We start from the raw sequence: 12462 nt of genomic DNA on the forward strand, positions 1-12462 counted from the left end.
ATTATTTATACTATACCAGGGCTGCAATAAAAAAATATCGTTTGTTCGCATCATGTTTTATTACAAATTAATAGGTGGAAGAACAATGAATACAACTTTGTATTGAACACATAAATTCCATTTAAATAAAAAATAAATGCAAATGGGATAAATTTACAAAATTCACAATGGGACGTGTATATTTCATCGCTGAATAACACAGACCATTTGTTGATAGTATTGATTCCTCCCAAAGATATTTTTGCATTTGTGTATTTTCAAACTATATTAAAATTAACTGACTTACTTATTGTCAGTTAATTTTAAAATAGTTTGAAAATACACAAATGCAAAAATATCTTTGGGAGGAATCAATACTATCAATCACGAGAACTATTAGAAACTGTATTCAAGATAACTATCATTTTTGTATAAAGCAGTAAATGTGGATTACTTAATGACTTACTTAAATCAAATAATATAGATGATCGGGATCTAATGGTATTTAAAAACTTAATATATAGTTATAGTATGACAAATTTTACTTTAAGAATATTCATTAAGACGCGGTGGTTGAAAGTCTATCTATGACATCGCCACAGGTGTGAAATTTTGGATCAATCAAAGAACAATCGTGTGTATGGGAATTCGAGACGCAAATAATATTGTTATTTGCCGCACTACACATTCTATATATTGGGATATTCAAAGTTCAAATAACATCTGTAAATAGTATAAAAATACAATCTACAGTTTCTCGAACGAAAAAAAGTTCACGCGTTTGAATGTATGTGTGCATAAAAATGGTCAGATGTTTTGTTTAATAACATTTGTGTTACTTAACGAATTTCAATGATATCAATGATATTCAGTATGTCTATGTCAGTATGTGTTTTGCTAGAGGTACTTTCTTATCCAAGTCTCTAGTATTTGAAATGTGTTTTTTTGTGAATTTTGGGAGAGGAAGGGGGGATATATATATTTATATAAGTTTTGTAAATTTTGGAGTTAATGTATCTCCGTAAAAATAAGTTATGCTGGATACTTAATGCCAATGCATCAGTGAAAAAATCAAAAAGGTTTTGTGCTCAAATTTTAGTACCGACTTTAATGTTCTAAATCCCCCATCTGATATTCATTGAATACCCTGTTGTTACCCTTTTATAGATTGTTTTTGCTATAATATCGAAGTCCCAAAGAAACTTTCTTTCATTTTGTTTTCTGCGAACAACATTGTGATATTATTCCTGTTCTATTGTTATCTATGGTAATGCAGTTATTAAATTATATCTCGTATTGCTTAAAAGCTAGAGCCTCCAAATTTTGTATGTGGCTTAATATATATTTTCTAAAATTTTTCGATTTTTTTATATTTTGTATACCGGTTCAAAATTTTCCCAAACTCTTTAAATCTAAAAAGTTGAAAATAGGGCCAATATGCTAAGGAGTTTGTATTTTTACGAAGCTGACAATTACTTCAATTGAAAATGTAGAACATATTCAAGTTCACTTGAATCTACTAAGTAAAACAAAAGGAACCTTTTATTTTATTTTTTTGGTATTATTATTTATTATGAAGTGGGGGTGTCGATAGAGTTGATACGCGCTGCGTAGGCAATGTTGGTCCCAATCTTTGTATCCTAACATCGGTTTTTATTTTTTTTTTAATATTCGATACATATTAAAAATCGCAGATGGGACTGGAATCAGGGTCTCTCATAGCGCTCACCCCGACTAGAGCTTTCTTACTTGTTCCTTTTGTGCTTCTATAGAGACCGATGACACATAGACCAAACGAAAATATAATCAACCAGCGCACGAAGTTCCACTTCTCTTTATATACCCTTTCCTGGAAATATCTTTCAGTTATAAAAGATGATATATAGAAGTGCACATTTTTTTAGGAATTCAAAATAAAAATATTTAAAGCTACGGCGGATAAATTTAAATTAAAATTTTTGAGTAATTTGCGCTTGGTCTAGCCTATGGGAAATAAATTTTTAAATCTCTTATTCTAAATTGACTTACCTTATCAACCAAAGCACAAGTCCCTAGTAAGAATTACGTTTTTTCGAATTTGTGAAGATTTGGATGAGGTATGTAAGAGCTAAACTATACAAAATTAGCGAAACCTCCACAGAGAATTGAATGTGACAGATACTCAGGAGAAGATATTAGATCGACTCATCTCGTCGTCCTGATTAAGAATATATATACTTTATGGAGTCTGCCATGCCTTCTTTTAGCATACATTTTCACAAAACCATTATATCTTGAAATTTTGATGGTTACGTGATATATGGAGACTAGTTTTAGAAGTACCAGACTTGTTAACATTTTCCATTGCTTTACAATTTTTGTGCCTGGAATAATTGCACAATATTGTATTCATTAAGCTAATATGCTTATATTCATTAATTAAAAAATCTAGTATATTTTTAATCTGCCAAACATCTAGGGTTGGTCCAATAGATGTTTTTAATATATGCAAAATAATTTGTTAAAAACAATTTTCATTTATGTACTTCATAGTACAACTAACAACCGAAATCTTATGATTATAATTTTGTTAAGTTTTCAGGGATTTTTATATAACATTAATAAGCAAACTCAATTTTATATAAGTATTTTAGATCAATACTTACATAAGCCATTATGGACAAATATAATGTATACGGCGCAAATACACAAAATGCAAATTACTTATTACATTTTAGGGTGGATGTTAATTTATTGCTCCAAATACCTTTTCGTCACATATATTATTAATCCTCATATATGCCTCCAATGAAGACATACTAAATTAACCTCAAGTAGCTATCAGGATCCATATTTACTTAAGACAATTAAATTTCTTACGCATTGTTAATAATGCCGAGTCAACTGATTAAACATAAATAGTACATATATGTATGTAAGCAAAATGTATTTTTGAGATTTTAATGTAAATTTAACATGAACATGTATTTTTCTTTTCGATATCTATTTGTTTATTGATAATACCTTAAGCATTTGGTTATTGATTTACTTTCTTGATGAATTCAGCTAATTACAGACATTAAAGTTATTTGTTACTTTTGATTTTTGATTAAATTGTACATAAAAATCATAATAAAGTACAATACTGTACGTATGCATATGTGATGTGGCAAATACATATAAACACAAGGAAGTATATATTGCATTTATATAAGTATATTTAAATTTATATATAAACATATGTATGTATAGATATTGAAATTAATATGGATTTATGGTAGATTCTAATAACGTTCAAACTAGCTTTTAACCCATTATCTTTAGTTTTAACATATAGTCAAAACTTAAATTAAATTTGACTGACTTAAGCACTTGTACTTTTCTCATTTTGTTTTTTAACCATAATTTTATAATTTTTTTCCGGATGCTCATAAAAAAAATTCACACAATGCCACTCTCCGCACTTCATAATTCTAAAATTAAGAATATTTCAGTTATGTCCAAACTCAATGGTGCATTTAAGGGCAATTTTATTTTTGCAATTACCCTTTTTCTTTCAATTTAACAAATTTTTGATAATTCTGTCTGATACAAAAATGTTTCATAACACAAGTTGTACTGGTACAAGATCAATATACTAAATAAATTAATAGCTTCCGTTCTTTTCGCATACATTTGAACTATGTATACTTTTGCTTTATAATTCTAATGGGACCCGATCTTAACGTCTTATAAAAGCGTAGCATTGTGTGTGTATTGAAGTGCAAGCTTTTCCATTCCAGCTACATTCAATAAAAATAAATATATTGTATATAAAAAGTATAAAATAAAGTGCTGTTTTATTTCATGTTTATGTATACTCGTTGAGCTTTTTATATATGAATGGCTTTTAGTTGACTTAATTGCATGCATGTTCAAAAAAATTAGTTCACATTTTCGGCATAATTTAGAAGCTCATAATCAAACTATACGTAAACTACAAAAACTCTTATCCTGTAACAATTGAAAAAGTTAATTTGCCCGTTACGGAGTCTGACAATTCATACACGTTGCTACAGTGACTGTTGTACATTAACGATCGTTACTTCTGTTAGTCTATATGTTAAGATTTCGTTAAACATTTATAAATTTGTTTAGGTTTAAAGTTATTTTTTTTTCATTTATTGTTGTAGCTTATATGGCCGTCAATTAATTATGTAAATAGTTTTCTTTACTAATAAGTATGTTATTTAAATCATTCTTATTTTGTTTGTATATAAATTAAGGACTTAAACGTTATAAGAAAAATGTTTTATAAAGTGTATTGTTTACCGATGTTCTTTTTTACATTACATTTTGTAGATATATATATATATATATATATATATATATATATATATATATATATATATATATATATATATATATATTATATATATATATATATTATATATTATATATATTATTTTCTACCTGTGACTTTTTTTTTATATAAATGCTTTAATTTTATTTGACTTTGTTTCATTAAGACCAACTCCTGTTCTGTTTGTAGTCATGTAAGGATTTTTGTTTGTTACCTACTGAATGAAACTGACGCGTCATCCATTATACACATATGTACGGATATTACGGTAAAGTTACCATAATAATCGTGATTGTGCTATAATAGTCGTCAACGTAGTGCATACCCAATTTGTATTTTTGTTTATAATATGGCGTCGCCGCCCATTTATGACCTTTAGACGACTTGAACTAAGTTTACGTAGTTTTAACTGTAGCTGTGACTGGAATTTAGACTATACAACTGACTATTATCGACAGCTCATTATAGGATCTGTTTCGAATTTTTTCATTTACACTAATAATATACTTGTATGTATGTATGTCTAGTTGTAGTTTTCTGTGTATGTCTGTGTTTGGTTTTGTATAAGTATAATAAGTATATAGCAATATAAATAATTTGTATATAAAGTTCTTGTTTTTGCTATGGTCTACGTCGCAGCCAACACCCTTTCCCTTTCTAATTATCTCGGTTGCTTACTCACTGCGTAAGCACTTTCACCTAATAACAGTAACATTTAGCCACTGACAACAGCGCACAAAATTGTTTTTGGTTCGAAATATGTATTTATGTTCATTTGAATTTGAGATGTTGTATTTGTTGCTGCTGTTATTGTCGGTGATGCTAAACGCGGAATGCTCGCAACCGCCACGTTGACCCTACCCTACCCATTAATACGCGTTGTGCACATTTAATTCCATACGCGCAAGAATGAGTCCCACGATCCTGTTGCTACTGCCATACCATTTTCAGTGACCCCCAAACATGAAACACGATTATCATGCCCAGCCAGAATACCTGAGCGTTCTGCTTTCATTGTATCCCATACATTACAATTAAAATCGTCGTATCCTGCTAATAGCAGGCGGCCACTTTTTGAGAACGCAACGGAGGTGATACCACAAATTATGTTGTCATGCGAATACATTGCCAATTCCTGATCTGCACGTATGTCAAAAAGCCGACAGGTTGCGTCGTCAGAGCCTGTCGCGAAGGCTTGTCCGTTAGGAAAGAAAGTGACTGCATTGATATCAGATTCATGTCCAGGGAAAGTTTGCTTACAAACACCTTCTCTTATATCCCATAGCTTTGCAGATGCGTCACATGCACCCGACACAAAAGTTTTGCATTGCGGTGCCAGGGAAAGAGCCATCACATCACCAGTATGCCCCAGAAAAGAAGTAACCTGCAAACCGGTTTCGATGTCCCATAGGCCGCATGACATATCACCTGAGCTTGTCACAATTTGATTATCGTCCAGAAAACGGCAGCATGATAGATATCCCCCATGTCCTGGTAGCTCACGAGACACACGCACATTACCTTCGCGTGTCTTTAAGTTATAGATTGAACACATGTTGTCGAGCCCACCGCAAGCGACGTAGCTTCCTGATGGAGCGTATGCGCAGGTCATCACCCACGAAGATCGCAGCGGTATAGCATGTACTTTGTTCGTAGTGTGCGAGTCCCATACGATTAGTTTCCCATCTTGTGAAGCTGATACTAGGTTTCTGGAGTCATTACCCCAATGCATAGCATAAATTTTAGCTAGATGACCGCGCAGGGTACGTCGAGTGCGCATTTGTATACGTCCAATAGGTTCTAGCAAAGCGGCAGCCTGCAACAGAGACGTATCGCACGCTGCCTTTCGTGCATCTCGAATGGCATTCTTTAATGACTCAGCTTCTTGTCTTAGACTATCTAGTTCATTCATATTGTATAGTTGATAGTTACGTTCTTTTCTTAAATGTTTTTCTCGTTCGTACACGTTATGAACCAAAACCTTTTTAACAAAATTCAAATTCTGGCCTGGATGCCTCCGGGTATTTTTGGCTCCGAATCTAAATATGTACATTAGTAAATTTACAAAATACATTTTTTGGAAAGGTTATACTACTCACGTTTCTAAATTTTTGTTTACAGAGCTTTCGTCCTTGTTAGTTCAGTTGATTCTTGTCTGACAACAATATAAAGTTAGATTAACACTCGCCGGTAATATGCGTATTTCCCAATAAAGATGATTTCTCTTCCAATTTCAACGGTATGGACTTGGTCAAGATTTCGTCTTGCAATTCTTATTGCACGCTGTTAATTCATGTTATCCTGCTGATAAAACTTAGATATATGTATTTCTTAGAACACTTTGCTTGGTTGGCTACGCTTAATAAATGTATTTTCAAAGTATAAAACCTCAATTAAATCGCGTGAAAGAATAAATTTTATGAAAAAGATTCTTCAGCGAATCGGTGGTATTTATGTTTCTTTTTACGTACCGATTGACTAATCTTTATAATCTATGCAGATTGATTTTCTTTTGATTAATTATAAGCCGCCATTATGCATTGTTTTTTTTTTTTTTTGTTTTTATAAAATTCAAATTTAAAAAGGTATTTTGATAATTAGATTCGAAGTCAAAGAATAAAATTCCTCATTCGTTTTTTTTTTTCTACTTTAGTTTAAGCTCATTGATTTTTAGTTAATTTGTATACAATTGCAAAATAATAAACCATACAGTTAACTGTTCCCAGTAAAATATTCCTTTTTCTGCTCGCCAACCGTTTGGTTAGCCTGTTTTTACCCGTGCTGAATACCGTCTCCCAATTATACTAGCTTTTTTTTGGTACACCAAAATTGTAATTTTTGCACCACCGCTTTATTAAAATCCCGAGTAATTGGAGAAAGCAGTACAGCCAGTGTTTTATAGTGCCGAACATTAGTGCGTACGACAGAAAAGGCAGATTTAAATGTAACCAGTGTCGGTGCGACAAGTATAGTTAAATGTAAGTAAGCATTTGTCCCATTCGCACCAACAGATAGTGACATTTCATGAAATTGATAAAGAGAGAAAGACATACATAAGAAAAAATCAATTTTAAATCCTAAAATTGTCGAGTACAAATATTTATGTACAAACATAAGCATTTTAAACTGAACATCTATAATATAGTCCGGATTAAATGTAAGGCAACATGTAAAACTAAACTTACGTTCAACAAATATGTATTAACATAATGGAATATACGAACATTAATTATACATATATATATATATATATATATATTTGTATGTATACATATATATATATAAATTATCAGTATAAATGGGCCTCAATTTGTAGTCATATTTACTCATATATATCTACTTATGTATACATACATTTATATATATATATATATATATATATATATATATATATATATATATATATATATATATATATATATATATATATATATATATATATTCAATAAGTTTGTATTTTTCGACGGAGTAAATTTCAATCGTGAAAACACACCTGCCACCCTTATACACCGCTGCTAATCAATTTAAATAATTTTACTGATTTGTATTGTATTGTTACACACTTGGGTACACAGTAAACTGATAAACAGATGTATAAATTTTACACTCGGTAGAACTTTAAACCTCTTAACTAATCGCTAACAGATTTTTTTCGGTATGTCAATCCCAACACAACTCTTCATTTGCACTTCTCAATTGCTAGCCAACACCTAGAAGTAATACAGGCATGCTGTAAATATATCGATATTATTTTATCGATGACAATATATGCAAACGTTAATTTTCTGTTTCCAGGTGTAAGTATAAAAAGCACATTTATGTACATTTATAAGCTCACTCGATTTATTATTCTATTTAAAAATTCTTATCATTTAGTTGATATAAATTAAATTTAAACTTTATTCGATGAGAAATATCACTAACGACTGACTCCACTCAAATACACAGGCTACTTCGCCTGCAATAGATTGCTGAATTTCCATATTGCGTGGTCTGCTGTTGCTATCATAATCAAAAAAATCAAAAGTTCGACATAAAATAAATATTTATTCCAGTTTATCATATGCAGTATGAGCTTATAAATTTTATTCGATCACTCCCCATTTCCTTATTACAGCAAACATCCAGTTAACCACGGAATTCATATAATGAATACACAGATTTTGGATTATATTTGATTTTATACATCTCTTCTCCATTTCGAAGAGTTGAAAATTGTGTAGTGATAGAGATAAAAATTTAGACTTACTAATGTGTCTTACAGTTGGTTTTCATCGATATGTATAATTCCATTATATTATGAAACTTCACATCTACGAAATGTTCCCTGTTTATTTTTAATATACTACTTATATCTTGCAATGTACGACTTTTCAAGAATACTCACATCTGTATTTATGATTGAGCAAATATAACTTTGCGTAATGCCACCTAGTTGGGTGACAATTTTAATCCTTTAGTAGCCTTTTTTCAAAAACTGAGCTATTGCTTGTGTTAAGTAATTTTCTTTTCATTACAATATATCGACCCATTGAATTTTTCCTCGTTACATTCAAGAAATTGTTCTCACAAAACTCTATTTCCTTTTTGTTCTTTAAATCTTCTATTGCTACACTTGTTGCTACTATCGTTGATTTACCTTTCGACTTTGTTCAAAATGATACAATCCAACCCAATTCCGTTTTCTACCAAGCAATCCATCCTATCCTATTGAACATGGGAAATCAGAGTATAATGGTTTTGTGCAAACGTATGTAACAAGCAGAAGTAGGAGTGACTGACCCCATAAATTATAAATTCTTGATCAGGACGGCAAGCCGAGTCGATTGAGCCCTGTTCGACTCTTTGTCTGTCATAACTATTTCCGTTTCATTGTTATCGATTAAAAACATAATCGAAATGCAGTTGTTAAATTATATTTGGTACGGCTTAAGAGTTAGAGCCTCAAAATTTTGAATTTATTTTCTTGAATATTTTCTACAATTTTTTGGTTATATTTTGGATACCTGCTCCAAATTCTCCTAAATTCCTAAAACTTAAGTTTAGTTGGAACTAGAGCCATTATGTGAAGGCGTTTGCATCTCAACCAAGTCAGTAGAATATGTAGATCACATGCTGAAAATTTAATTAAAATCCATTAAGTAAGAGAAGTTATTAAACAAAACGTTTGGCCAATTTGCAAATCACATGTTAGCAGAGCCACGCGCAGGCATTTTTCCTATGCGTGTGCACACAAACATTGAAATGCGTGTATTCTTTTCTATTCGAAGAATCGAAATTGCGATTGAATACTGCTTGAATTATCAGCTGCTTTGTAACTCCAAATTTGCAACTCTCCTTGCAAGTGGTGCAGATAGGACTGGGATTAGGGTATCTCCTAGTTCTAGTTTGATATTATAATTAGTCACATACCAAGGTGCACATGTAATCATTCTAAGTGTCTTGTTGTGATATCGCTGTATAATTTAGATATTTGAATTACTAGCAGTACCCCATAATTACAATGCGTAGGTCCATATTGGCTTCAGTACAGCGTTATATAGCCTTAATTTGTTCTCAAGACTAAGTTCAGAACGTGGTCCTAACAGCCAATACATTTTCCTGGTTTTCATCTTGACTCTACTTTCCCGAATATTAGTCGTACTAAACTGACTCGCACTGTAAGCATCATGTGATAAGTATAAGAAGACAACCAGGCATTTTTAATTCATTTCCATTAGTACTTAGTTTTGCTTTATCAAAATTCGAAATGAACAATTCTGATATGAACTCACTCAGCCTGTGGTAAAGCAAATAAGCAGGAGATTATAGTTTAAAAAAAATCTGATCAGAAAACAAGGTAATATAAAAAAGATAAAGAAGCTTAATTTGAAGTACTAAAACTGACGGAATCCCTTGACAAATTGAGATCTATGTGATCAAAACCGAAAATTTAATTAATTTTGCAAGGGAATCCTCAACAATAAGGAAATTCCAGTATACAAATTTTAGATAACGTTGATAACCAGACGATAAGTTTCGATGCAACAAAAGAATGCAACAAGTAAATTTAAAATATTGGTTAACCACATCGTGAAGTTCAAAGGCTGTAAAAGTAAAAGTATGCTTATGATCAAACTTCAAAATTTGATGAATGATACAAAGGAAAGTCAATTCGGAGAAATGTTATTGCAATTGGAGAGCAATCACTGTAGAATTAGTTAACTATTAATTAAACTGGAAAAGGTGGCTGACGAAATAAAGAATATTGAACATTAAAAACCGAATGCATAAATAATACTGCCCTACAAATTTTCATGTGAAATGTTATAATTTCTTAAGAACTTAAAATGTTTGTTGGTCCAACGCTTTACGTAAAATATGATGACTTTTAACACTATATCGAAGATATTCTGCAAGAGTCAGATAGTCGCCGAGTCATCCTGCATGAGCAAACAACAAGAAATCGACTAACGGCCCAAAAAATACAGATAGAATATTTACTCTGTAGACGGCCCATGGACACACATCATTATTTGTGTTGTTATACCCTGAACCCATTGAAAATGGAAAATCAGGGTATAATGGTTATGTGAAAATGTATGTAACAGGCAGAAGGAGGCGCGGCAGACCCCATAAAGTATATATATTCTTGATAAGGACGTCCATCTGTGCGTCTCTCCGTATGTGTGAACGCGTCGATCTCAGCATATATAAGAGCTAGAGACTTCGTGGGTCCGCGTACAGCACGCGGATATCATGTTTATTTCATATATTCGATAACTATTCCCAGTTAATTGTTATTGAATAAAAACATCGAAAGTTAATAACTTATATCTCGTACGTCTTAAGAGCTATAGTTCAGTGGCAAATAGGACCATTACTAAGCTAATATAATATGTAGTGCATATGCTGAAAATTTCATTAAAATCCATTAAGTAAAACAGAAGTTATTAAACAAAACGTTTGGCCAATTTGCAAAAGCACATGTCAGCAGCGCCACGCGCACGCATTTTTCCTATGCGTGTGCACACATACATTCAAATGCGTGTATGCTTTTCTATTCGAAGAATCGAAATTGCGATTGAATTCTGCTGAATTATTAGCTGCTACTTAACTTCAAATTTGCAACTGCTTACATAAGCAGTGCAGTGGCTGCGTTGGTAGAGGCGGCGCTCGTCAGCGTGTAATCTTGGGTTCGAATCTTGGTGTGGTAATGTCAGTTTTTATTTGTATTTCTTTTAATACTCGATACAAACAATTGAAAATATTAAATAACGCAGATGGGACTGGACTTTTCTTACATGTTTTCTTTAATATTCGATATGAACTACGGATAATATTAAAAAACGCAGATATGACTAGTATCAGGGTATCTACTAGTCGGGCACCCCGACTGGAGATTTCGTACCTGTTATAAGTAATCTTTTTACTATACGAGTGATCACGGCGGAAGCATATTCTTACAGTGACATCAATGACCGCAATCTCAGAACTTAAGTTTGTTAATACTTAAATTAAACTGCTGGCTGCTGGGCCCAACATTCTCCTCTCTTTGAATTTCCATTGTTTAATAGATTTTTCAAAGGACATTCTTTCAGCTTCAATTTGTAATAAGCGTGTCCTGCTTAACGCTTCAAACTTGGCAGCCAGGTAATAACGTTGCATGTTCTAGCATTTGTAAATTGAATGTTTTCTATCACTGATATTCATTACGAAAACAGCATGCTGGTGATAAATTTGTTATGATTACATACATTGTTCAGGCATGAACTACAATATGTATATTTAATAACATATAAATAAGACCCGAAGCAATGTAGAGTATTCTACATATAAATGCGTTATATGCCTAACATATGATAGTGTATACTAAATACGCATATAGTGACATTTGTCCCTACGCATAAACATAGGGCGAGCGCAAAGATAAACAAATGTAATATGATCAGCCGCTTAAGTGTGGTCTGACCAGCAGCGTGGGAGATGCCGCGTACGCACTTTGCCTAAGGTCTATGCCGCTTGCCTAATGTTTATGCCATATGCATATAAGTATATACAAGCTATATATATGAAGCTACACAGAGGGAGAGCATAGTATGTCTCCCGCTTGGAGCTCCACTCAACCGCAGAACTCATTAGATAATGTACTTAGGCTAAGAGATGAAATACGCATGAGCCAG

General features: G+C 32.1%; 1 protein-coding gene across 4 annotated transcripts; it reads right to left on the minus strand.

Moving 5' to 3' along the window:
• Positions 1–4852: 4852 nt before the first annotated feature.
• LOC111596523 (guanine nucleotide-binding protein subunit beta-1) lies at positions 4853–8004 on the minus strand. 4 transcript variants are annotated; one of them, XM_030223720.1, is made up of 3 exons: positions 7794–8004; positions 6400–6601; positions 4853–6339 (listed from the first exon to the last, which is right to left on the minus strand). In XM_030223720.1, the coding sequence occupies exon 3, from the start codon at positions 6210–6212 to the stop codon at positions 5190–5192; it is 1023 nt and encodes a 340-aa protein (XP_030079580.1). In that variant the 5' UTR covers positions 6213–6339; positions 6400–6601; positions 7794–8004; the 3' UTR covers positions 4853–5189. The 4 variants fall into 4 exon arrangements, with proteins under 4 accessions (XP_030079580.1, XP_023166558.2, XP_030079581.1 ...); XM_023310790.2 differs by having other exon boundaries at positions 6400–6604; XM_030223721.1 differs by having other exon boundaries at positions 6400–6613.
• Between the last annotated feature and the right edge of the window lie 4458 nt (positions 8005–12462).

This window comes from Drosophila hydei, unplaced genomic scaffold (assembly GCF_003285905.1).
Source record: "Drosophila hydei strain 15085-1641.00,03,60 unplaced genomic scaffold, DhydRS2 tig00000271-arrow-arrow-pilon, whole genome shotgun sequence".
Lineage (NCBI taxonomy): Eukaryota > Metazoa > Arthropoda > Insecta > Diptera > Drosophilidae > Drosophila > Drosophila hydei.